Raw genomic sequence first — 27,199 nt, forward strand, 5'->3', positions numbered from 1 at the left:
AGTGTTATTTTACATCAGAGCTGCCAAGTTTTATTTTGCATTTTCAGTATTCTTATCCCCCAAAATCAGTATTTTGACAAAAAAATCAGTGTTTTTACCGTGTGAGATAAATATTTTGTATTTTTCCCCAAAAAAGTGTATTTCATAATAAAATGCTTGGCACACTCGCCCATCACGGCCCTCAAGCTGCATGCAAGCTAAAATGTGCACTGCTCTTGCAGATGAAAAAAAAAAACATTGAAACTTGTGTATATCTCATCCTGGTTTTTACAAAATGATTGAAAAAAAAACAAGTTACCTGCAATTACATTGATCTAATAACCATATTTGTGTACGTTTTATGAAATAGAGACATATATTTTTTTAAACAAAAAACATATTTTTTAAAGAAAAAACGTACTGCCGTATTTTGGTTGCAAAAACGTACTAAATACGGCTAAAACGTACTGGTTGGCAGGTCTGTTACATGTACATGAAGCAAACATTTTGATCAAACTCATTAGTCCAAGCATTGCAGAGTTTTACTATTATATTTTGTTAACATGTAATTTTGCACCCAAGTTTCCGCCACATCAGGCATTGCGAACAAAATACTGATTGATGAACTGAAATTTAACAGCAATTAAATTAACTTTCTGATATATAATGCAATAGATCCATACCCGGTGTCTGTTAACAATGGAAAATAAACATAATTTTTGTTATTTTGATTATTTCAATTCATCAACATCAAAGTAGAACAAAATTTCTTTCTTATATCTGATATCTGGTGGTTGCCATGAAATGTGATGCACATTAAAAGGAAAACAAATCAAATTTCAATCGTAACACTCCGTGATATGTCTGTGCATGTGTATTATCTATATTTTAAGCTTTACATTGTGACTAATTGCAAGAAACAAAAAAAGGGCAAGGATATGAAGCCAAAGATCATTGATAAAATCAAAGCCCAAATCCTCCTACACAACTATTCACAAATTACACATCAACTGCATTAGAAACACACACACACACACACACACACACACCAAGCTCTATTTTAATATAAGAACAGCATATGCAAAAATAAATGAAATTATTCAAACATAAAAGGAATCTGTATAAACTGCATCTCCAGATTAGAGCACTTGTTATATTTCATCTAAATCTCTCTTTGAATGAAGAACACCTTGATATGCCATTTGAACAATTCCATGAATTTCACAGACTATTTAGATCAATTTTTATGATTACAAAAATTCATATAGAAGTTTTTTATGAATACATTTACAAAGAGAATCTGAACCAGATAACGACAGGAGTAAGGGGAGATCGGGGTAAGTTGAAACATTGTTATTTTCTTTAAAGGCTGTAAAATAAATTTATGCAATACCGCCCTCAATTTATTGCTATTAGTGTTGCATTATTAATAGCAATGAATTGAGGGCAGTATTGCATAAATTTATTTTACAGGCGTTAAAGAAAATTACAATGTTTCAACTTACCCCGCGTTCCAACTAACCCCGATCTCCCCTACCTCCAGAGTAAAAGCTTTAAAAAAAATCACATTAAATATTACATACATGTGGCTTTCTAATTTACATTGGATTGATTATTTGGATCCGTCACAGTGGATTTAGAATTGTATTTACTTGTGCGTATCCTAAAATGATACAGATTAATAGAGAGGTAAAATAGAGAAAGTAAGAACGTGCTTTTCGTGCCATTGGTGGTCGATTGTGGTGAATGACAGAGAAAGATGATTAAATGAGATTAGTGATGAAATTAGTGATGAAATTGAGGATTAATTTTCCAATGTGAAAGAGGTCCTAATAGGCCAGAGGTCATTGAAATGTCTGAGTAGATTTGCTGAAAGAGGATTAATTTCTTAGTGTGAAAGGGTCTAGTCTATAGAGTCTTAGTGTGAAAGGGTCTAGTCTATAGAGTCTTCAATGCAAGAGTTATTTGAACTGCATGCCTTATTTTATTCAGCCCAGGATAGGCTTTTGTGTTTAAGAATTTTCAGGTGCAAATATGCAAATTAACTTTGGACATGTTCCTTGTACTGAACATGATTGAAGAAAGGTACACTTGGGGCAGACACACCCAGCCAGTTAGAGAAGAATTAGGACATGCCAAGCCTGGGCATGGATCCTCAGGAGATTTTGTTCATTTCATTTCTTCAATAATTTCTTGTTTAGTCTTATGATTCTCCAAGTTTGAGAACAGGAGAAGAACCTGTTTTGACAGGGTATTTCATCGATTCGGTATACACGTAGTTAATTCAGCACCACCGGTGAGTTGACTTATGAGCTTTTGTATGTTTTGAAAGTAAAAGAATTAATGTATGTGAAAGAAACAATACTGACGTATGATTAAAGGATACTTTATTATAGTAAATGGACGATTCTTTATGGCCTACTTATAAAGTATTTGAGTAAACCCTATAATATAATCGTTTGATTTTTATCCTTATTGTTGTTTGAACTTTTAGAAAACTCATTTATATCAGCATTTCAAGATGGATTGTATATTAATAGGGAGTCATTAGACTTTGAATAGAATATTGAAGGATGTCATAGATTCTGAATTATTTAGTAAGATGCTTTAAAGCTTTAAATATGAATAACTATTCATAGAATCTGAACCATATAGTAGAGAGTGTTAATTTCTGGCCGTTATTCAATTTTAGATGGCACGTAGTCTGGGGCAGGATGCACCCCCTTCCCATCCTTAACTTCGACGTATACGACTTAGACACCGATGGAGTGCTGTTTAGCAAGATCTGCGACAGCGGGACTTTGGAACTTCGTCGTTAAAGCATTGATTCTTCGGAGTATGAACTATTCATCAAAGAATGAACAGAATGGTGATGTATGGAACTGAAACAATGAGCGTGATTGGGTTCTAAGAACAATTGCATATATATGCGCATATTATCCATCGATTATCGTAGAGAGAGTGCATTTAATTCAGCAAAGAAATGGTTCAGAATTAGAGAGTGGATAGTAGAGGGATTGAATACCGATGTAAGAGGCTAATAGATATTAAGTAAATGAGTTGGTATAGGTTAAAGATTTGGAGAGGTTACGATTAGGTCAGTACAGGATCTACATTGTACATGTTGGCCCTAGAGGCAGGTACGGTTGTGAAACGTGGAAATATTATTGTTTGAAAAATATTGTTACTTGGAGAGAGATAGAAGGTATTATCCTTTGGGAATAAAGAATCTGAGTTAAAGGCATGGCTGATGTGAATATTGTTTTTATTTAGTTGTTCCCTTGTGACAATTTTGGGGGGCTTGTCCGGGAGAGATAGAAAATTCAGCCATGTCCGTCACATGGGAATATTTAGAATTATTCAAAAGAAAACAAGATAGGTTAGGAGAATGTTTTGATTTAGTTTAAATAATGAAGACTAGTTTGTAGATTGATTTATTTGTAATATTTTGTAAGGTTGCGTGTGTCTGAACCAGGTCCTTAGTAGTTTCCATTTTGAATCAAAAATTTAAGATGGATATCGAGAAGTATTTGAGGGTTGGTCAAGCCATTGGGTTATCAAAGTGGAAAAGAACTCAAAGACTATATAGACAGAGAGAGACTAGCGGAGAGAGAAGCACAAACAATCGCTCAGAGAGAAGCTCAGAACGTTCAGAGAGAAGCTCAGAGGATAGCAAGAGAAGACAGAGCTGAGTTATTAGAGTTGAAGAGATATGAGAATGAGTTGAAGAAACAAGAGAAAGAAGTGTTGGAATTACAGTTGACACTAGAGAAAACTAAACAGGAGAATGGATCAGACTCAGAAACATAGTCAAGTAATAATCATGAACTAGGTCCATATATTTTCTAAGTTTAGGTTAAGATTTTGATGTCGATTCCCCCAACATGGTCTAAGATCATTGACCCTAAATGACCTTTGACCTTGGTCATGTGACCTGAAACTCAGGTAGGATGTTTAGTAATACTTGATTAACCTTATGGCCAAGTTTCATGAACTAGGTCCATATGCTTTCTAAGTTATGCTGTCATTTCAAAAACTTAACCTTTGGTTAAGATTTGGTGTTGACGCCGCCGCCGCCGTCGGAAAAGCGGCACCTACATAGTCTCACTCTGCTATGCAGGTGAGACAAAAAATTCATTCAGAAACTAGAATGATTGATATTTTTATTCACTTCTGATTCAGAGCATAGTAATTGTAGAATTGTACTGATGATCCATGAGTCATATTACAAATTGCTTTAATTCCATCATTGTTTTAAAGGGAAACTTAAAAAGGGGTACTATTCATGTAGGCTGAAAATACAACTTGAAAAGATAAAGAAAAATCAGACAAACAAAATACCTAAAACTCGATGAAAATCAGACAATAACAAAGCTATGGCATTTTAAAGATTTGCACTATTCCGATGAAACAGTTCTCTAGGCAAGTCTTCATTAATATTCAATAAGCAAACTTATGATGCCATATCCCCACTTGTTCTTTGGTATTTTATTACATGAAATTAGGTTTGTTTAAAAAAAAATTCTACCAAGAACTAAACAAATTGGATTAACAACTGATTTTCATTCCTGCAACTTATTTCATAATGAAGGAGATATCTTTCACACATTGTATGAAAAATGACAAAATTATGATTTCATGCAATAACATAAGAAAAGGGAGAGTGGTGATGTGACATCATCAGCCCACCTAATTAATATTCATGACGATGTGCATATAACCAGACCTGCCAATTTCTGGGAATGAAAAACTGTATTCTGTGATTTAAAAAAATGTATTTTTCCCCAAAAAAGTGTATTTCATAATAAAATGCTTGGCGCACTCGCTCATCGTGGCGCTCAAGCTGCATGCAAGCTAAAATGCGCACTGCTCTTGCAGATGAAAAAAAAAAAACATTAAAACATGTGAATATCTTCACCCTGGTTTTAACAAAATGATTGAAAAAAAAAACCTGAAATAAAATTGATCTAATAACCATATTTGTGTACGTTTTATGAAATAGAGACATATAGAGATTATTTTTCTCAATAAATTACGATTTAGTAAAAAAAAAAAAAAAAAATGTATTTTTCAAAGAAAAAACGTACTGCCGTATTTTGGTTGCAAAAAATTACTAAATACGGCTAAAACGTACTGGTTGGCAGGTCTGTATAACTGTTTTCACCAAATATCGCTAAACTTTAAAATTCAATAACTCAGATTTTGATGATACATGTATTTCAGCATTTTGCTCTGTGAATTTTACTCTATATAATTTTAGCCCAAAGTACCACCTTAATTAAACAAAGTTGTTATGTTTTATCAATTCTGTCAATTTTTTTTGTGTGTGTGAAAATTGGAATTCATGCAATATATGTAAATTTAAATCAGAATTGTTGCCCTTTCAATCACACTCAATCACAGAGCTACATGTATATGTATATAATTGAAATTCAAATTCCATACTTGAGAAAAATTCATTAAAAGGGGGGAAAATAAGCAAATAAAAAAATTCTGATTTTTTGATTACCAGACATTTATTTTCTATATTGTTAGCTATACCTGTTTTTTCTAAAGATGATTACATAAGTGACATACATGTATTTTGCAATAGAGTACGTAATGAATGGTCTTTTGAGTAACCAAAACTTAATTCAGGTCAGCTGTACTGATGCAAGGATGATACATGTTCCTTACGATGCATTCAGACCACTTAGCAATACATACAATACATATCCAAAAATTATAATCAATGTATAAACTTGATAAGGACTAATTGAAACTTAGCAAATACCAGCCTACATGTATAATCTGCCCTTTTATGCAAAAAGGAACCAAGTGACTTGTCCAAATTTGGGTTCATATTTTCATGGTCTGTATGCTCATACTATTGTCTGTCTGGCAAGTGTAGCTAGCATTAATGGAGGCAGATGTATCGTATGCAGTGCATATAATAAATTCATGAGCTACTTTTTAAGGGAAATTCACATTTTGTAATTTGTCACTTGCTTCGCTTTTACAATACTATTTAAGTAGTCAGTATTGTTATTCAATGGGCTCGTTGAACCTTCAACCTCCCATGTTAATCGGGGTGAATCTATTCTTTTTCCCCTTTTCTTATTAGTTCCAAGTAAACACAATATTGTGTTTGCACAGAAGCTATTTGCCAAGCATTAGGTCCCAGATCTGTACCAGCCTATTCCTGGTTTAAGTGGACTTTGCCAAACAAACTTTGATAGACACACAGTAAATATAGAGCTACATTGTTTGTAAGCTTTTATTTCATGACTTCACAAAGTTCGGTTTGATTTGTAAATGTGACAGGAATTGTTTCATAAGAGACTTTGCAATTATGGTAATTACCATGGAAACCTTGATTGTGATTCGCTATTGAGCCCAAATACCATGGCAATTTAATGGCAAAGTTACCATAATTGCAAGTCCTTTATGAAATGAGCCCCTTATCTACATCTACGATGATATGGTCACAAGGGATCTTGATGTTAAAGAATTTTGTCAAAAATCAGTGTTTACTGCAACTTTATTTAAATAGTTGGCTGTTGGCTATAAATTAATGAACACATTTATTAAAAGCATAGGAGTACATTTTTTGCAGAGACAACTGGATTTCCAATAGAGTCTGCATAAATAAGACTAAAAAATAATCAGGGTAGTCAGAGTGAAACCCCATATGCAAGGAAGCCAATAAAAGCCATTGAAAACTTATTGATGTTTCAGTTTTGGAATAAAAGCTGTTTTTATTTTGAGGTCTAACATAAAGGATTCTTACAATAAGATGATATGTTAACACCAGAAAGTATTTCCTACAGTAAACCGATTGGTAATAGATTCCAACATGTACATGTACATTTACAAGGATATTGTATCAGCCTATATGAAAATGTATTATCACCCGTCTCAGATATCTGAGCCGGTAATTTACAAAACCATATTGCCCTACATTTTCTGATTATCGGGAAGGGATAGGTATATTGTGTGTATTTTGCTTGGTCTCTATGCGCGTATTGACTTTGCATGCAGAGAAAATGCAAAATATTCCTTTGTATCTTCCCTGGTCTCACATCCTGGCATTTGAGGATGTGCAGAAAGAGATAAGCGTCATAGTGATTCGTGCAGAAACGATATACGTCATAATAAAGACAACACTGGATCCAGGCGCTGGATATGCATCCCTAGGGACACGATTTCATAATTACAAGTAGGCCTACGTGTACGTCATAATGGTTAAGTGCAGAGCCTGCTCCCTGGTATAAACATGACAAAGTAGAATCATATTCTTAAAAGAAATATCTAAATTTTCATTATTTTTACTCTGAAGGTCTAATTTGGATGATAATAAAAATATAAAAGAACTATTTGTTGCCCTCGTCTAAATAAAGACTCGGGGCCAATATGATTCTTTTGTGGGCAATATATTTGATGTTCCCCTCAAGGCCAGTCAATATTATAGAAGTATTCACCTGGGGCCTCCTTCATGGTACATGTAACTCATGGTATGTATGGTGACTTTGCGGAATTGCCACTACCATGAAAACGTTGATTATGAGTGGCCACTGATCCGTTACCATGGTACATACAGTTGCCACAGCGGCAAACTCTTTTATGAAATGAGCCCCTGATCTGGCTTTCCTCCCCCCCCCCCAACATGCATATTACAACCTCTTGGTTTCATAAAAGGAAGGTACTGTATAGCAATATGATCTCCATTTTTAAAGTTTCTCTTGTATGATATCCGCTTCAATTAGAAATAATTTGCCCAAAGCAGCTCACAGTTCATGAATCAAAATGAACGTCACATATTCCAAACTTCCATCTCAACTGTCCCACCACCACCTTATGCAACAGTCACATTGGCGGAACCTGCTGATGGTATGTCACTGGAAATACCACTATACAAAGCTTTGATGTGACTGTAGCCTATTGCTGTTTACAGCACAACAGTTGTCACTGCATCTTTCATTTAAAAAAACAAGTTTGCTCTTACTTCATCACCACAATGTACGCTAAGGCATTCCTGAATTGAAATTAAAGTCATTAATCATTAAAAGCAATAACTAGTTACTGGTACTTCAATAGCAAAAGTAAAATTTTGTAAAGTTTGATAAGGTTCAATTTATATCCAATTCAGCTGAATGGATTTATTTTCATCTTTTTGATTGGAATAATATTCATCATTTATAATGCTTTATATACTATACATTGGAATTGTGTCTCTATTCTGTACAGAGCTACATGTACACACTATATTATTATCCCCGTCACCAGATTTGTCGCTGAGAATGACTGAATTGAGCAATTAAACAATCATCTCTTGGTTATTATACATGTAGGAAGGTTAAAGGACAAGTCCACCCCAACAAAAACTTGATTTGAATAAAAAGAGAAAAATTCAACAAGCATAACACTGAAAATTTCATCAAAATCGGAAGTAAAATAAGAAAGTTATGACATTTTAAAGTTTCGCTTCATTTCACAAAACAGTTATATGCACATCTCGGTCGGTATGCAAATGAGGGAACTGATGACATCACTCACTCACTATTTCTTTTGTATTTTGTTTTATGAAATATGAAATATTTTTATTTTCTCGTTATTGTCATGTGAAAGCACTTTCATTCCTCCCTGAACACGTTGAATTCCATTATTTTAACATTTTGTGCTTCAGGCAAGGAGGTCCTAATCGTCAAATTCGTTATAATTGAAATATTGTATAATTCAAACAATAAAAAACAAAAGAAATAGTGAGTGGGTGACATCATCGACTCTCTCATTTGGATGTAACTGGCTCGTTCATATAACTATTTTGTTAAAAATAAGCGAAACTTTGAAGTGTCATATCTTTCTTATTTTACATCCGATTTTGATGAAATTTTCAGCATTGTGCTCGTCTGATTTTTCTCTATTGATTCCAATCAACATTTTTCTGAGGTGGACTTGACCTTTAAAATTGATGATCAGTGGATCACGATATCAAATTGAGTCAGAACTGGACATCAACACTAGTAATTGCATTTTCATTGGTGATGAGTTAATTGCAGGCATGACAAGGCAAACAGGGCCCCGTAACAGATATAGGTTAATAGCGATTAATCGTTAAATGAAATTGCCTATCAAGATCACCGTTGCATGCGCATTTTACAATAAAGTAAACTGACAAGGAACTAATTAGAATTGCTTTAAAAAAAAAAATAATCGTTAACCTTTGTATTATGGGCCCTGATCATAGTCAAATTGTCAAAATATGATATGTTAAATAGAAAACAATACTATTATTATGGCACGAAAATTAATATTATTTAGCCTGAAATTTCAGTGCTTAACCTTAAGAGTGACAACCCTAGATGTGTCATCTACAAGCAGTAATATCAAAGTACAAACCACATGCTACAATCAATTGTAGATAATTAGAGTGTCTCTACTTGTCAACCCCCCGCAGTGGGAGTGAGTTTTTCTACCTTTAAGCAAGATGTGCACTTTGGCTGCTTTGTTACATTAAAAAAAAAAAGATTTACATCAATGCATATTAAAGCACACATAATATTATTTCAAGTGTCTAAATGCTGGGAGAGAGTTCATCTAAATAAAGAGTAGAAGCTATTATTAAACCTAAATATACATGATGAGTCCATGGGTTGAAGATGTGTTCAACACAAGTTCAAAAACATGAACCATATGTTTTAACATAAGCTGCTGACTCAAGAATGCATGACTAACCTGACTCGACGTCTTGTATCGATTGTTCCTGAGATCTGACGGATAGTGTTGCGTCTCCTAAGGGTGCCCCTCGACGTCCCTTCGACCAAGACAGGATCAGACAGGATGTCATCCACCATGTTCTCCAGGTTGACGTTCTCATAGTTCCGTCTGGTGGTGGATCGCGAACGCCGAAGCGACGCCGATCGAGAGCGGCTCCTCTTCCGCATCGATTTGCTGTGGTGGGAGGAGTGGTGGGATTTGGCTCTGTGAAGCGTGTGGCCTAAAATAACATCATGAAAACGGAAGAGAAAATGGTTTCACTCAATCTTGGGTAGTCTTTATCAATATTAAATATCACAATCAGAAAGGATTGGTCATTATTTGGTACTCAAGCCCAGAATAATTTCAATTTGAAAATGCAAAAAAAATTGTATGCTTGATTAAAAACATGTTATTATGGAAGGGTAATATGAGGCGCCGATTGTACCAATATTATATAGAACAATTATTTGTTATATAATCATTATTTATTAAATAATAACTATTATTTATATATAATTTACATTTTATTTGTAAATAATTACTATTATATAAAATAACATTTCTAATTATTTATATATAATTCCAAGTAATACTTCATTATTTGTAAATAATAATAGTTCGACATTCCATTATTTATAAATAATGATTATTGGTTTTTCATTATTTATAAATAATGATTATTTGTTTTTCATTATCTATAAATAATGATTATTTGTTTTTCATTATTTATAAATAATGATTATTTGTTTTTCATTATTTATAAATAATGATTATTTGTCTTTTATTATTTATAAATAATGATTTTCGTTTTTCATTATTTATAAATAATGACACTACATACTTCATCATTTATAAATAATTGCAATTCGTTTTTCCATTATTTATAAATAAGTTTTCTATTATTTATAAATAATAATTATTTATTAACAATGCCAGTGCACATTTCTTTATTTATAAATAATTTGTTGAGTTTCCCATTATTTATAAATAATGATTATTTGTTAAATAATGAAAACGTCTACTTCATTATTTATAAATAATTTTTTCGAGTGCGCCATTATTTTCATTATTTATGAATAATCATTATTTAATGTTCGAGTTTTCCATTATTTATAAATAAAGATTATTTGTTAAATAATGAAATATCTACTTCATTATTTATAAAAAAAATTTACAGTTTGCCATTATATACAAATAATCATTATTTATATACAAATAACCATTATTTATTAAATAATGGAAAACTCGCTATAACATGCAAATGTGGGACCGCCCATGATATGAATATTCATGATGCGATTTCCTTTTTCGTGATTTTTCTTCACAAATTTTTGTCCGTTTCCTCTTCATAATGGCATTTCTTGAAGCAATTTTGTAGGGATATGGTCTGATTGTAATATTCTTCATTTTCTATATAACTTCGTCTTCGTAGAAATATCAAAAAGTGTAATTTTATACGATTTTTCCTACGGTTCACAATCCCCGTAGGCGCGCGTGTATTTCACCTTTTCTCTCTGATCGTAGGAACAACCCAAGGGTTCATTACATGTTGTCACGCACAGAAAAATTAAGCCATAGAAGTTGCGTGTTGTGGACACCAGAAGTGAGATCCCAGCACGCGAGACCCACTTGTTAGAAATCCACTGAAAAATGCGGTTCATGGTGCGACCTTAGTATACGGTACCTCGCAATACGAAATATTACGTTGGTTGGTCCCCAGAACTGTCGGGCGGAATTTAGCCCGAAATCCGGATCCTTAATGGAAGTGGATCAAGTGCATATGAGCTGAGAGAGTGCGTGTAAGTGCATCAGGCCCTTCTACTTTCTATAATTTTTTGTTTTTGTTAAGTTAATTTTCCCCAAAATGCTCGCAACGACAATACGGGGGCATGATGACCCCTAAATTTTTGAAAACTTATTTTTCTATTGAAAATTATCACAAAATTCACCAAAAGTGTGCACGAAAGCCTTCATATTTCACTGTTAAAACTTTTACGATAAATATATTGGTACAATTAAGATTTATTTCAATATGTACCATACCTGCTAGCATTCTGTCGTACTCATTCAAACACTGTAAACAGAAATTACGCAACCATAATAACAACAACAATAATATTAATAAAAATACCTGTAAACAAGAACGATAATGTTAATATGATTCTCTTACCTAATTGCCTGCTTGGAAGCATATCTATGACACTGTTTGGATCGCTGAGGCTTGCAGCAATGATCTCTCTCTCATGTATCTCGTCTGCATCATCGTTGCTGGACTGATAGGACACGCTGGAAGCTACGGAGGGACTCCGGGATCGCCCCATCAGGGGGGTCTGGCCCGACCCGCTGAATGCAGGATTGACTGTAGGATGGTGATGGATGGAGGGAGGGGGGAGAAGGAATGTGATGTTATTAACACATGAGGAATGTGACCAGGAGAGACTGCCTGATGATTGATATCAATCACTACAAGTCTTCAAGATCTATTTATCATCTTGACTATGGCGTAATTTGTCTTCAATAATCCTACGACTGCTGATTTCCCTCTGGATCTCACAAGATAACTTCTTTTCCCTCCTCACTTTGCCTTTTACATGCATATCCCGATTTAAACGTGATCAGGACGAACCCTGCTCTCCCCCACCCCTTTTAACACTCTTAAATCTCAATCCTGATTACTTCCAGCATCTTCTTAGCACGACATATGTTCAATTCATCCATCTGTTATCCCAGTCATCAATTAAAGGCCATCCCAACAACAAGTTGATATGATTATGAACAAGAAGATGAAAATCAGACAAAAACTACACTGAAAATTTCAACAAAACTGGATGTAAAAAGTTATGGTATTTTAAAGAGAATTTTTCTAGTCCTTGAGCAAAATATGAAATAATTTGCAACTATGTACTTTGCAGCCTCCTTCTCCTCCTTCTGCTCTTTCTCTCCCCTCATCTCCTCCTCGATAAGGTCTGCTGACCTCAATCTCTAATTATAATCTTCATCAGTCTACCACTGAGTGACAGCAGTAACGCAAGTGTAATTTACACCCAAGGGAGGAATGACAAATAAGATGGGTATCCAAGACATGGTTACAATCCAAACCCCTCTTTACCACCATCATCTACAGTACAGACTATTAAACAGAGTGTACTACTGGGCCATCATGTAACACACATTAGAAGCCTGCAGTACAATGTTATCGTAGAGCCTGAAATCTTAATCCTTTCTACATGTACTTGAATGGAAATGTTCATATTCTTGTGCTGGATTTTCAATTACAGTACAGTATCTGAAGTTTCACACTATTAAATCAGGGATGGAGAAAGGGGGTAAGTTCCTCTATTCATATTTTATATCAAAGTTTATTTCATTATTTCCGAATGCAATGAAGGTGTACATTGAATGTGTGCATATGATTTTGAGAATATTCTCTGACATGAAAAAAGGGAAAACCCAGTCAGACCATGGTCTTTGGTGTTAAACTCTCTTTCGATTCCAAGTTCAATGGGATTTAGAATTTGAATGTCATGAATGAATCACAAAAGTACAAGAAGATATCACATGTGTAGTAGGTTTAACATAGATTTAAACAAAGACAACCAAAGCTTCAATTAAAAAAACCTTAAAGATCAACAAGGTGACCAGACACATATCATATTAACCATTATCACGTAAATATGAATATCAGGAAAAAACAAAATGGAAAACTTTGTGGCAGCTACACATACATGTAGATCCATGCCCTTCACTGGTCCATTGATTGCTTCACAATGATCTTATGATGCAAATCAGTTGTGTAAGATGGAATGTGGAATTTATCATATCCCCCCCCCCCCCTTTACTGATGAATGAAGAGTTCAGCTTGTCATGAAGCACACAGTGTTCAATGGCTAATTAAAGAATAGTTTGACCTTGAATTTTAATATGGATTAATAATATGATAGCAATTTTCTGTTTAAACAAAGCACATGTAGCCCACACTCCATAGTTATAGGCCTACATGAACCTACATGTAAATAAGCAAAATACATATTTACATACCAGTGGCGTACACAGGGGGTGGTTACAGGGGGTTTAACCCCCCCCCCCTAAAAATTTTGTGAAGACCTTTTTTTTTGCTTGTCAATTATTTTGGGGTAGGAAACAACCTAAAATGGGTGGTGAAGACCTTTTTTTTGGGGGGGGGTGTCAACATTTCATTCAGCTCGATTCCCAACCCCCCCCCCTTTAAAAAAATCTGTTACATGCAATGTGCAGATTCCTTTCAGTTTGAAAATTTAGATTTTATTTATTTGTTTCTCTTTATTTTGGGTTAGTTTTTCCATTTACTTGTATTTTTTTTCATATCCTATTAAATTTCATGTCAATGTGATATTATTCATTTTGCATCACAATAATTTCGCTATTTTATTGGGGTGTGAATTTTGAACCATTTTCTTTCAAATTGTTATTCCAAGACTGCTTTTAAAGTAGATGTGCAATTTTACATACTGGTATCGATGTGCCACCTACCCCTATATTTACATTGATGTGATTGAGGTGTAAAGCTACTTGTTGTTTTAATAATACTGGGGTCACAGATCAAAGAGGGATAACTACTGTATTTACAAGATAATTATGTACATTGGTCTTTCTATTATAACTTTTATGATGAGGACACATATTTATATTGAAATAAACTTTATCATTCTGTACTCAACATTCCATAGGCTACTAAAAGCGTGTAGGCTTTATGTGCATGTATACAGGTTGCCAAGCAGTAAACTTCTCCTCTTAAAGAATGCACAGTATATACAGGTGTATATTACTGCCAACAGGCACAATTCCACGAATTTAAATTTTGGATTTTTAAAATAATATTAACTTACATGTAAATGTTATTTTGGAAAACAGGAATCTAATCAGAAGAAAAATCCCAAGACTTCTACAAACATTCTTTTTGTACTGCATTAATGTTCAAGTTTAGTATTAAGATCGAGCAGGAAAATCTGCAAAATACTTGGTGTTCACACTTCAGCTCTGCACAATCAGCCTCTTTGTGGCAAAACACAAAAAGCAAATGTTATCCTTCTTACTCAAATATAATCCAAACAAACAGATTTTAATAAAAATGTAAGAAAATGTATTATATGAATGATATGAACAAAAATGGAACTTTTGATAGGACTTCCTAATATTAATTTTTTTTCATAATGAATAATCAACTGAAGTGAACAGTACTTCTGAATAGAACAATTACTAGAAAACCAAATAAAAATAGCCAAGTCACTTAGAATGTATCTTGCTATTTGCATGTATGCACATAGAATGTTCTTGTATGATCAGTGAATGAATTATTCATGCATGTAGACGTAGATACATAAAATTAATGTTTATTTGGCAGTATTTGTGATGTAATTTGCATTGATTTACCAATTATTTTCCAGCAGTGGCAACCTAATGTTCTGGTCAAACGAATTTTAAAGAGAGTGAATTATTGTGTGCTTAATATGGGCCAACCCTTCCCCCCCCCAAAAAAAAAACAATCTTTAGTCTGCACAGCACATTCTTGCACAACTCCTTTCCGGTAAATTTTAATTGAACTGAAATGAATACACCTAGTAATCACCCCCTGGAATGGAAAGCGAGATCTATGACAAAATTGCCTGGGGTGTTTCACAAGAGGTAAGTGTGACTTTTTTTAGAAAGTCATTGCTTAGTGCTGGTCACCAATGTGGTGAAGCCTTTTATTCAGTACACAACTGGTGGGTGTTTCATAAAGCGGTTCGTAAGATACGAATGTCTTTACGAACAGACTGGCGACCCCTTCTTGTGCTAGATGATACATCCTTATGTCATGCATTTAGGACATAGGAACATGTTCCAGTCATTCATAAAGTTGTGCGTAACTTTACGAGCAGCCTTATGAAACACCTACCAGGGGGCTGTTTCATAAAACTGTTCGTAAGTTAAGAACGACTGGTGAACCTTTCTTGCATGCTAAATAATCACCAATGAACATTAATGGTGAATATCATTTACCATAAGAAAGGATCACCAGTCGTTCTTAGAGTCGCTCTTAACTTACGAACAGCTTTATGAAACATTCGCCAGGAAATTTAAGTACGACTCTAAGTCATACTTAACTCTCTGTGAAACACCCCCCCCCCTGGTCTTGACTTACTTGTATTAAGTTGAATGTCCTCTCCCTTATAGCCAGTACGGGGTGTGCCCATAGGTGAGCCGTAGGCCAGGTTGTCTACACCACGGGCCCCATATCTCAGATCCGGGCTGGGCTCCATGTTCTCATAGCGGTTAGACGTCCCCTGTGGACCGCCGCTATACCCCGAGGCTCCAGCATAGCCAAGTTCCACATTGACATACTCACTGTCGGCCTCCACGCCCACCTGGCCACGCGGTTGCCTTCGTCTCGATGCAGAAGACATCGTAATCTCCCTATCTTCTGCTGTTGGTGTATTAACTCAAAGAACTAAAGACTGTAGGGTGTGTGTTGTGGCACATCGCATGTTGAATCAGGAAGATGATCTGCTTCTACTTCATCTGAAAAATGAAATAAGGTGTAAAATGACTTAGATTTGAGGCTAAACTTCAGAATACCAAACATTCTGCTGTCCAATTACAAAATGAAGCAAACCCTGTGGAATGATTTTTTTTTCAAATTAGGAAACTAAGTTGTTGTTTTGTTTGGAAACATACTTGCTTTTGAGAAGTATATACATGTATTACAGGAATTGGTGGCTACATGGATGTGACTCCAATTCCATAGCATAATGTAGAGCATCTAGATGTAGAAATATAACAAATTAGAAAAAAGTCAATTTTGACAAAAATCAGAGTTGTTTAATAGTCAGAGAATATCACCTTTAAAAGAAAAATATTCTCCATTAGCTTTCTCTGATTATTGGCTTACTTGTCTCAATTGCGTCTTACAGTTTGGTGAAAAACAAGTGAAACTTTAAAAAGTACTAACTTTTTTCATTCTACATCATTTTATATCTGATCATTTATGAAATTTTCATCATTATACGTGTTTTATTTTTCTCTACTTTAATATTCAAAAATCAACTTTTGCTTGAGAGGACTTGACTTTTAAAGATTTGCGTTGTACACTGTACCAGAACATGTGACTCTTTAGTAATGTTTATGAGCCTAATGAACCATGAGCCAGCAGAAAGCAACTTATCAATTTTGTTTATAGACATTTGTAATCTCTATTAATCACTTTGTGAAATTTGACGTAGACCTCTATTTGTTTTTCTCAATTATCATAACAGCCAAGACTTCAAGCAGACACAGAGATGAAAGTGTTGGAAGTATCCAAGATGAGATGCTATCTATCCCATTCATGGAAGAGGATGAAGATGGAGATGAAGGTGAGGTTCACCTTTGACCCATTTGAAGCAAATCTGCATGAAAAACTAGGATTCCCAACTCAGGACCCCCCCCCCATCTTAACATCAGGCTTTCTCATGCATTTATATGAACAATAAGTATTATGTCCTTGCACATGCCTATTTCGCTTACAACATAAACAATCTCACAATACCCAACAGGTCTACTTGTGTTGCAGTGGACATGACACTGGATGCTGAACTTTTTTTTTTTTTTTTTTTTACTTTTTCATGAAAAATAATTTGCAATATCAAGGACTATAAAACGGTGTGACCTTCTACATAAATGAAAAAATTGACCAAGATCTATCTGGGTCTAGATCTAATTGACTGAGATTCGATGTATGCAGTACCTTCTATTAAACTTCTATTTCTTTATTTTTCTTGACTGATATTTTTTCCAACTCTTCTACACAATTTACCTATGCAATTGTTAACCGTATCCTGGTGGGTGTTTCATAAAGCTGTTCGTAAGTTAAGAGCGACTTTAAGAACTACTGGTGATCCTTTCTTATGGCAAATGGTATATTCAATAGCAATGGTTTTGCGCGTAAGAAAGGATCACCAGTCGTTCTTAAAGTCGCTCTTAACTTACGAACAGCTTTATGAAACGGCCCCCTGGCCCATGATCATGATGATGCTGGGCTCCAACTCAAAGTTAAAACTTGACTTAGCTGACAAGCACAATTAAGACCTAGATATACATTTTGACCTAGGTTATAAAACTTGAGCATAGTTACTAACGCTGTTAGTAGTGATAGGAACCGATTCCGATCAGTACAGTACCAGTGGTATGAAAGCATTTATGCATTTATAGTTTTTACCAACCATCAATATGTTTACTTGTATGGCACGATAATTCTCTTAATGTATCATGTGAACACCTCTACCCTATAGACTTAACAGTATGTATACATGTACATGTACATATAGTACACCTGTGGTTGTTATTAAGAGTGCATACAGCATCATTCCTTTTTATTGTATATCCTGTTCACTGTAGCCTTAAACTCTGCTACATCGGGCAATGTGACCCTCATTCCTATCTAGGGCCTAGGAGTCTATTGTGTCTTGCTCTTGTGCACACTGGAGCTTTAGATTGCATTTTTTTTAGGTATAAATAGGAATAAGCTGTAAGGGCATAGTAGTTGATTATGGGATCTCAAGGCTGACAGTATGTCACACTCGCCGGACCGACCGGATGTAATGTTCCTTGTCGCTCAGGACTGACCGGATGAACCATACCCCGCTGTCGAATGTGTTAGCAACTAGAGGCCCTATACTTCAAGAGCATTCTGCAACGGGCAACTCACCGTCAACAGATAGCATTCTTTGGCCGAGACTTAAGCACTCACCAAGCTTATTTACTGTCAAACGCAAACTTAACCAAATTAATTGTTATAATCTAAAAACTTAACTGTAGGATGTTTTTGTTGTCTGTCTTGATTGTTGTCATGTTCCGTGTTGTTTTGTATAGTGTATCCTTTTTTATTATTCATTAGATTTCAATTCAAATTATGAACAATGAAACCATCATGGACGTATGCTATAAGGAACCTGTTTCACAAGCTTTGCTTCCACACGGTTTCCTCTACATGACATGTTTTAAGTTACATGATCATTAACAATAAACTGCTTTCACAAATGTATGGCATTGCTTTGTTTTAATGAAATTTAAAATGTATTTTTTCATTAATTATGTTGAGATGTACAAACTGTATTTACTTTGCTGTTATTATGGAAATACATGTTAATGAAATGAAATATATCCACAGACAGTAGCAAAAACAGGTGCTCATATCTGCAGCGTTGGAAGCCCTGGTGCTTGTTCTAACAGAGCTGTTAGGGATCCTTATATGATGTCAGCTGTTCATAGCTAGGTCAGTAATAAAATGATGGTGCTGGATCCTTTGTTGCTTCTGTTCGTAGAGTGGTAGACGCAAAATATACCCATGTTTCAGTCTCATTTTTTTATATTCAAAATCGAGAAGAGTTTTAACAGGTGGAAAACCAAATGTTATCTAGAGAGAATCCTATACATACAAGTTGTTTTTTGAATTGGTCAACTTGACTTTCTACGATAACAACACCCTATCCTTTTATCCATGATATTCCTATTCATTTGATGAGGAGAAATCAGTCGAGCCAGAATCTGATACAATAATCACCCTGAATATGCCTTTTAGTGACAGAAGCATACATTGTCAAGAACCTTTGCCCACTTGTCCAGCTTCCCGCGAATGCTCTCTCGGAGGAGTTTTTATAGGTGAGAGGCTCACTCTAAACCTTACAGGAGATCAGATCCACTGGGTTATGAATGAACCCCTTTTCTGAAAATGAGATTACAGATCAGTAGATAACATTGCCTTTGCAGAGGATAACGAAGGTCAAGAATGTTCGCAAAATGGTGATGCCATTTTTATGGTTTGAGCAGTGTTGTAGCAGATGACACAACCGTTGGGTACAACGAAACAGGATTTGTCCTAACAACATACATTGCATTTAATAGAGGGGATCATCTCTAGCATAGGTGTTCTCATGTGCATTGTAACCGTCATTCCCTTTGGGAAGCAAATAGCGTACCCTCCAGTTGTTTTGGCAGAAGGAAGAAAGAAAAGATCATTAATTCATCCCCGGGGAGCAGTAGTTCAGCGAGCGAGGTTGTAGTAGAGGATGCGTAGCACACCAACCATGGATACCAATTCTTTAAGTGTTAATGTATTACTTCCACTAGTTCACATGTGTATCAATTCTACAGATGGATAGAGAGGAAGAACGCGAGGTAGAAATTTGTTAGGAAAAAAAAGAGAGCTGATATCTTAAACCAAACATTAGGCCTACTCCATGTAAACAGTGATCAGCATTGGTTAACTCAGACAGTGACTACTGAAATTGAGTGGTCCCTGTTCATACATGTAGCCTATTGTTAGTCACTTAAGTTGCGTGAGCGAAACTGCGGACAGATTAGCTGGGCGTACATGTAGATACTTGCATTGCAGTGAATGGCGAGCGCATATCGCTAACAAACAGTTCGAATGACTTCGCTCCGATCGTCACTTTGGCCGAGTGCTGGAGCAGCATTTGGAATAGCTTGAGAGAACCGAATCAGTTTCTTCCTTCATTTCGCTGATTTTGATTGGTAAAAAATTCTGGTGGTTGCTTCGTAAATCTTCGGCAAACATCGAAAATATACAACATGGACTTTCACTTGCCACAGTGCGACGGAAAGACCTCATGTTACGGTAAAACTGTTTCTTCGCTTGAAATCGCCTACTCATAATTATCGGATCTTACCAAACCTTGGTGAGTATTTTATGAAATTGTATATTTGAGAACATTTTGTGAAAGTTTCATTGAATTTGGTTAATAAAGAGCCAGTGATTATGAGCTGTTTGCGAATCTGACTCGCCAATCGAGCAGGGTTGTTTTGACCATAGGAGAAGATGTAAGTGACGTCATCCGCACTGCGATGTGCGCCGAGACTAGTGTGGGTATTCACACATTGGGTTTAATTCGTTGTATATATTTTTTAAATTACGATTTGAGCTCTGTTGATTATGAAATTTGAATTATTTCAAAAATAAAATTTGCAGAATTTGTGCGAAATAAGTATTAAGAGCAAACTGCAAGTAAAATTCAAGAATTTCGTTTGATAAGGGATTTTTGTTTAAATGTGTTTGAATGTCTAGAATAAGGTATTGTTTAATGGAAGTTATATTTGATATAGAAAGCATTTTTAATGAATTTCATTTAGAAATACATGTTTGCGATATGTTTAATGAATTTGATATCTGATTATGGACCTTTGTTATAGTGTTAATTTGAAGATATACATGTATTTCATGAAAAAATGAGATAATAGATAATCAAAATCAATCTGTCTTTTTTTTCTTTCTAAAACTCCTAGAAGATTATCATTTTAATTCTCTTTCTTTGACTTTGAATTATACCGATTGATAAATTAATTTCTAATATTCAAGCAAAAGAAATCCATATCATTAATCAAGTCAAGTTTATCATGTGCACGATTACCACAGGACAATTACCCCCGAAATAGGGTTAGGTGTAGATCTTTGGATAGGGGTAGTTATTTGGGGGGGGGGTGTAATTTTCCAGGGGTAGTTGCCCTTGGACCAAAGAAATCATATGCCAATATGCCAACATGCCAAATCAATCCGAGTACTTTTAGGCCCCACATTTTCTTAATTCGCTCATTAAATTTGAAAAAGTACATTAATAAAAGGCAGTTTTTCATGTCTTTTGTCTCAATTAATAATTAATTAGTAATTATGAATATTAAAAATCTGTAGACAAGTATAACTATGGTGAACTAGGTAGACCATTAATATGTAAAATCATTGCACGAAAAGCTTTTAAAAGATTAAATGAAAGCATGTACATTCTCCATGAGCTTTGAATTATAAGTGTGCCATGCCTAAACAAAGATTATGTATAGCCTTTTGTCCACACAAAGCCCTGATTTTATATCACATAGATGACAATAACTCGACTTCTGGGTGTCGGAATTTGAAAATTCAAAGTTTTGTGAATCGTAGATATTGAGCATCATTGTGAGCACATAAAACATGCTGGAAAAGCCTTTCTTAATTTTCACCTGAAGTGCCTACTATAGACCTTATTGCAAATCGATTCAGGTAAAGGATCATGGGATCAAAAAGGGGGCAATAGCGCCGCTATTGTCCAAATGCGACAATGCAGTGTACGATTTCCTTGCGTATAATCACACTACAATCGACACCCGCATCCAACATTTTGCTTTCTTCAATTAAACGCCTCATAATACATGTATTTGTTTTAGAATCTAAAATCACTTCTCTTCTTGATTATGGGTGGCGGAAATAGTTGTGCTGTGTATTGCTGTAATGACCGAAGATATCATGAAGAGAAGAGCATTTTGTTTAATTTTTGTGCACTATCTGTGCGTATTCTGAGCTCTGCGGCTGTGACTGTACAAAGTGCACTAAGTATGCACGGACTGCGGACAGTCTTGCACTCTCGGCCTAGTACGTCAGCGAGGTGCACAGAAAGTTCCGAAAGGAAAATAAGCTATAAATGATGATCAAGAAAAACATTGCAGTAGATTTGATTATTTTGTTTTAGTTATATATTTTTAGGTGATATATCAACCGAGTGTCAAGAATAAATGTTTTATAAGGCTTTTATAAATAGTTATGTAATCATGCTTTTATTCAGATACTGTGCGCATTTTAAATATATTTTATGTCGTTAGGACCTCAAAAACAATTTTAAAACATTCCCAAATCGATCGTTCATTAATCTGAGATGTTTGTGACTTCTATTTTGTTTTATTTTCCGCCGTTGTAAGATATTTAAGAAAAATGCGTGATTTATATTTCTTCTCGGAGAACGGGAGTCCATAACGAAAGGTATATGAAATATATTTTAACTCATTAATACCTCAAAACAGTTTAGGACAAAAAAAAGACCACTAAATTTTGAGATAAACAACAACTTAACATTCCAATATTTTTGCCGATATCAATTTTAGGTTGGTATCCGCCGCCGATTAAAATAGCATTACATTGTCTATTGAACTTGGCGGATTGGCAATGTAACTTGACTATGGATCGGATCAAAGCGCAGCGCATGTGCATATTTGGCCACCATCTAATCAGCAGGTTTCCCACACGCTTAAGAAAAATCTTGGCGAGAACGCTGTTTGGCGGTACATGCAGATGAATGGGAAGGAATCCCTGGCTCCGTTGAGAGTAAGCATTCGTTAGTAAATGATTTTTACTCTCTAGGAGCCTCCTGGCTAGGCGGGGGTTCAGGGCCAGGGAGACTTTCCTTGTCTTGAGACTTGACTTGAGCTGAGCTGCCTGCCCTTGATCAACGATTTCCGCCTCTTCATGTCTTTTCCACCCATGGGTACATTACCGCCGCCGTGCACAGGACAACCACTGGCACTGCACTTGCAATGCCTTTAGGGCTATTTCTTTTAAATTAGCAATAGATAGAGATTTTAAATCAGATAAGCTTTGGATATGAAACTTACAAAACGATATGAAGCCAATTTCAATTCCTCTCTGTCTTTCTGGTAATTTATATCAATAATTTTTCTTGATGTCGAAGAAGGCATAGACCAAATTCGCCTGTTTTCTCTATAGGCATAGAGAGGGCACTATATTATTTAATTTACGTCGGATCAGCTGTACTGCTGGTTGCGTTCTAGGCGCTCAGCATTTTTTGACAAGCAAAAAAAAAAAAAAAAGTTATCAACCCAACTTTTAGGGCGGGACCACACAAATTTTAGGGGGGGTCCACCTGGATTGGGGGGGGGGCGCAGGAAACAAAATTGATAAGCAACAAAAAAAAGGGTTATCAACCAAAATTTCAGGGAGGGACCACCAAAATTTTTTGACAAGCAAAAAAACTGGTTTTCAACAAAATATATTTAGGGGGGACGTCCCCCAACTCAAATTTAGGGGGACACGACCCCCCTTCCCCCCCCCCCCCCGCTTCCGCCGCCTATGTCTGCACCCCCGATAAACTTGCCTCATCATCCCACTTTCCCGACTGAACTCGCAAGACATCTTGCTCGTTCAGTCCCCTTTCATCCTATATTTATTTGTTTGACTGTTTATTTATTGACTATTGTATACATGCAAAGAATCTTTATTGAATTGTGATTGTAAACTTATTTAGGGAAGAAAATAAAATATTTTTCCAAAAAAAAAATTAGATCCAACCTGTTGATTTTTTTGTACAATTTTCTATTATGCGCTGACGACTTGAATCGAGACTGTTCGATAGGAAAAATTCGCATTTCGATTGTTGTTTACATAATTTCCACCGCAGTATTAAGGATCGGACGGAGTATCTTGGCCGAGATTTGGAGGTAAGTGTTAAAAATCACTTTTATAAATAATTTCGACCACACATTTTTAAAATTAAATTAGATGATAAGATTTAGATTAATAAAGTTAATAAATTTAGAAGATTTCGGCGTGTTTTTATATATTCTCTCACATTTGTGTGAATGAAAACGTCAAAATTCATTATGAAATGACATGCGTTGTGCGAGGTTATACTAGTACAACCTCGCATGCTTGTGTGAGTGGTCTTTTCTTGACTCGAGTCAACTTGTATTGAAAGAGCTAAGTAAGAGCATGGACCCTAGGCCTAGAAATAGGATAAGTCTAGACTCTAGCTGGTCTAAAGAGAATACTGTCTGAGCTGGGTTGACCGGCCGCCGCGCCTCAGCTGTCGAATGAAATAAAGGCAGCCGCAGCAGCCCAGCGCACCGGCCCAGCCCAGCCCGCACCCTGCAGACGAAGAACCGGCACTGCGCTGACGGCGACGCTCTTGCCCGGGGACGGGCGCTTGCTTAATTTTATCCACACCATTCCATTATCAATTAACATAATACAACAAACACAATTTGAGAAAATACCTTTTTCCTTACAGCACAATATGGATCATGGTTGATACAAAACAAACGTTTGTGGAAAGAATAAAACCACCGTAAAAAGTTTCTTGTAGTCACCGAAACCCTCAGCCTGATTCGACGACTTCCGGATAACTTTTTAGCAACTTTGGCCAATGAGGGCGCGCGTAAGAACAAAAAAAACAGTGGAAAAAGGGAGCTACGGAAAGGTCACAAAAAACACCTTGCAACAGGAGGGGCAACGCCCTAAAATTTGCCAAATGACAATGATTAGTGAATAATCAATACCGGATAAGATTTGTTCAAAGAAGAATAAATATACCGGTATGTGTTACATATGTGGCATCTACGGGACAATCCCAATCTACAGATAGGGGGGGGGGGCGTTCAGGGGGGGGGGGGGCAATTCCGACCGAGAATTAGAAATTACGTCCTAGTAGCAATTTCTGTATACAAATAATTTTTTCTCCAACTTACCCTTCCCCCTCAAAAGTTTTCTGGTTAATTCATCGAGGCTTTCCAAATTAAACCCCAAAAATGTACATGAGGTGCAATTTATTTTAATTTAAAGCTTTCAAAGCTTTAAAATTAAATGAACATCATGTAATTGGTGTCAATTCACGGTGCATAATTATTATGAGAAAATACGTTGAAAATAGTCCCTGTACTTTAAATTTGCATATTAACGATTCATATTATACTGATTGATTGAAATAATGGTTAAAATATTATTTGATATAATAGTCTCATTACCCTTTGTTGGGAAATACAGTTATATTTACTTAACGGATCTTATAATCAGTATCTTTATCTCGATAATAATCTTATCACTATTAGCATGAATTACTTCGTACAAAGTACGTATCATCGTATAAGCAGGGCAGGGCGGTGACAGGAGCTTCTAAATAGGCGGTTATCATTTTTATGTTGGATTCTTTAGGGGCGGAGTCTTGCTGATATTTCAGCTAGAAAAAAATAATTAAACAAAGTTAAAATTGTTCTAAATGTTTTCCAGCACTCTGCAGAATAAAAGGGTGATGCATGATCAAATCGAAGAAATCCACTATAATACTCGATGCAAAACAACAATGATGAAAAAAAGAAGAAAATTAGTTAGATTATTATATGACAGGGTCCCAACGTTTCCTTAATTTATTTCAGAGTTTACGCCCGTATCAGTATATAGCTTTAGGCCTATTATTTGAAATTGAAACAAATGAAAATATATGTAATAGAGTATTGCTCACTCCAATCTATACACCCTCACACTAATTGTGCGCCTATACACTTTTTTGGCAATTTTGATAATATTCTAATTTTTGATAATTAAAAAAGCACAGAAAATGGATTGCAGGTCACTGTCAATCTTAGTTTTATTCACTTGCTCTGCATGGGAGGAGGTACAGGAGACATTGGTGACCATTCTTTTGAGAAAGAAATTATATCCCCTTATTACACAGTATAACAAAAATAGCATGTTGTTTAAGACTGTCACTCAAACAGCAAGTTGCAATTGTTTAAACTTTTTAAACAACTTGTTTACAAAGTTTAAACAGTTGTTAAAAAAGTTTACACAGTATAGTTGTTAGAGTGACGGGCTTTAACAACGTGCTTAAAATTTGAAACAGCGTTTTCTTGCCCCCGCCCAGCAAAATATAGCTTGTGTGCATGGTCACCCCTGCATGCACATGGCCCTACATTTTAGAAAACCCAGCACCCCCCCTCCCCCCGTAATTTAACCTCGACTTTATTTTGGTTTCTTAATTACCTTTTGAAATTTAATTTTCTCCCGGATTTTCTCACATGCACCCCCCCCCCCCCCCCCCCTCCTCGAGAAATATAGTCCATGACTAATTTGTCTGCGGCTCCATGTCAAAATTCCCGTTTTGATGAAAACATAATGTGATGTTTAATTTGTTTGTGAATGCGACTTATTAGTATAATAGATTCTGGCGAAGTTATTTTTACAATGATCGCCACAACTGCGTTCAGTATAACCTCCCTCGGAGCAAGACGAAGATCTGCTTCTATTCATCGAGATAAAAGAATTTTGACAAAGCACCGTTTCATTATGTAATACGCATCAATGCATACACAGACATCTCGCACGCACACTGGTATATACCACAATCGGAATACAGTTTGATACATTGCACTGTATACTATACTTCATTATATTCTTCCGAGTTCGACTTCAGTCAAGTTCAGTCGATTCGAAGTGAGTCAGGACAATTAATGTCATGATAGTTTTATTTTGCTGAGTGACGAATATTCCAAACTGGTGTCGACATCATGGATGATTACGATGACATTCTTAACGATGATATGCTATACGAGCATGCTGGCGACCGGGCGGCGAGGAGTAACCCTGCTTTTGGTATGCTAAATAATACCTGTATCACTTAATTTTCTTATAAAAGTAAAAGACAATTACGTTTTGTTATGTATGTAATTTTAAAATGTAATATTATGAGCTATATTGCAGATAGTGAAATTTATTTCAAACTGTAATACACGGAAGTTTTGTAAAATTTAAAAACATCATTTTCGAACAGATTAAAATATATATGTAGGGAAAGGTGGTCCTATGCTATACTTCAAATTGTCTTCCACGAGAAATCGCGATTTTGATTGAATGGAATACTGTATGTAAACTATTGTATAG

At 35.5% G+C, this 27,199-nt stretch overlaps 1 protein-coding gene and 1 pseudogene across 2 annotated transcripts in view; one reads left to right on the plus strand and one right to left on the minus strand.

The window, feature by feature from the left end:
• Positions 1 to 24,691, minus strand: part of LOC129268973 (transmembrane channel-like protein 7) — a 48,245-nt gene extending 23,554 nt beyond the window's left edge. Inside the window, exons 1-5 of one of the 2 annotated variants that reach the window (XM_064105146.1) lie at positions 24,553 to 24,691; positions 15,878 to 16,254; positions 11,888 to 12,076; positions 9,694 to 9,955; positions 7,964 to 7,993 (exon numbers count right to left, since the gene is read on the minus strand). In XM_064105146.1, the coding sequence (XP_063961216.1) occupies positions 7,964 to 7,993; positions 9,694 to 9,955; positions 11,888 to 12,076; positions 15,878 to 16,139 (743 nt within the window). In that variant the 5' untranslated portion in view covers positions 16,140 to 16,254; positions 24,553 to 24,691. Of the gene's footprint in view, positions 1 to 7,963; positions 7,994 to 9,693; positions 9,956 to 11,887; positions 12,077 to 15,877; positions 16,255 to 24,540 lie in introns of both variants that reach the window. The other variant, XM_064105145.1, reaches the window with a different exon arrangement.
• Positions 17,060 to 19,786, plus strand: LOC129268974 (scavenger receptor class B member 1-like; annotated as a pseudogene).
• Positions 24,692 to 27,199: the final 2,508 nt, after the last annotated feature.

The sequence above is a fragment of the Lytechinus pictus genome, chromosome 10, assembly GCF_037042905.1.
Source record: "Lytechinus pictus isolate F3 Inbred chromosome 10, Lp3.0, whole genome shotgun sequence".
In the NCBI taxonomy this organism is placed as follows: domain Eukaryota; kingdom Metazoa; phylum Echinodermata; class Echinoidea; order Temnopleuroida; family Toxopneustidae; genus Lytechinus; species Lytechinus pictus.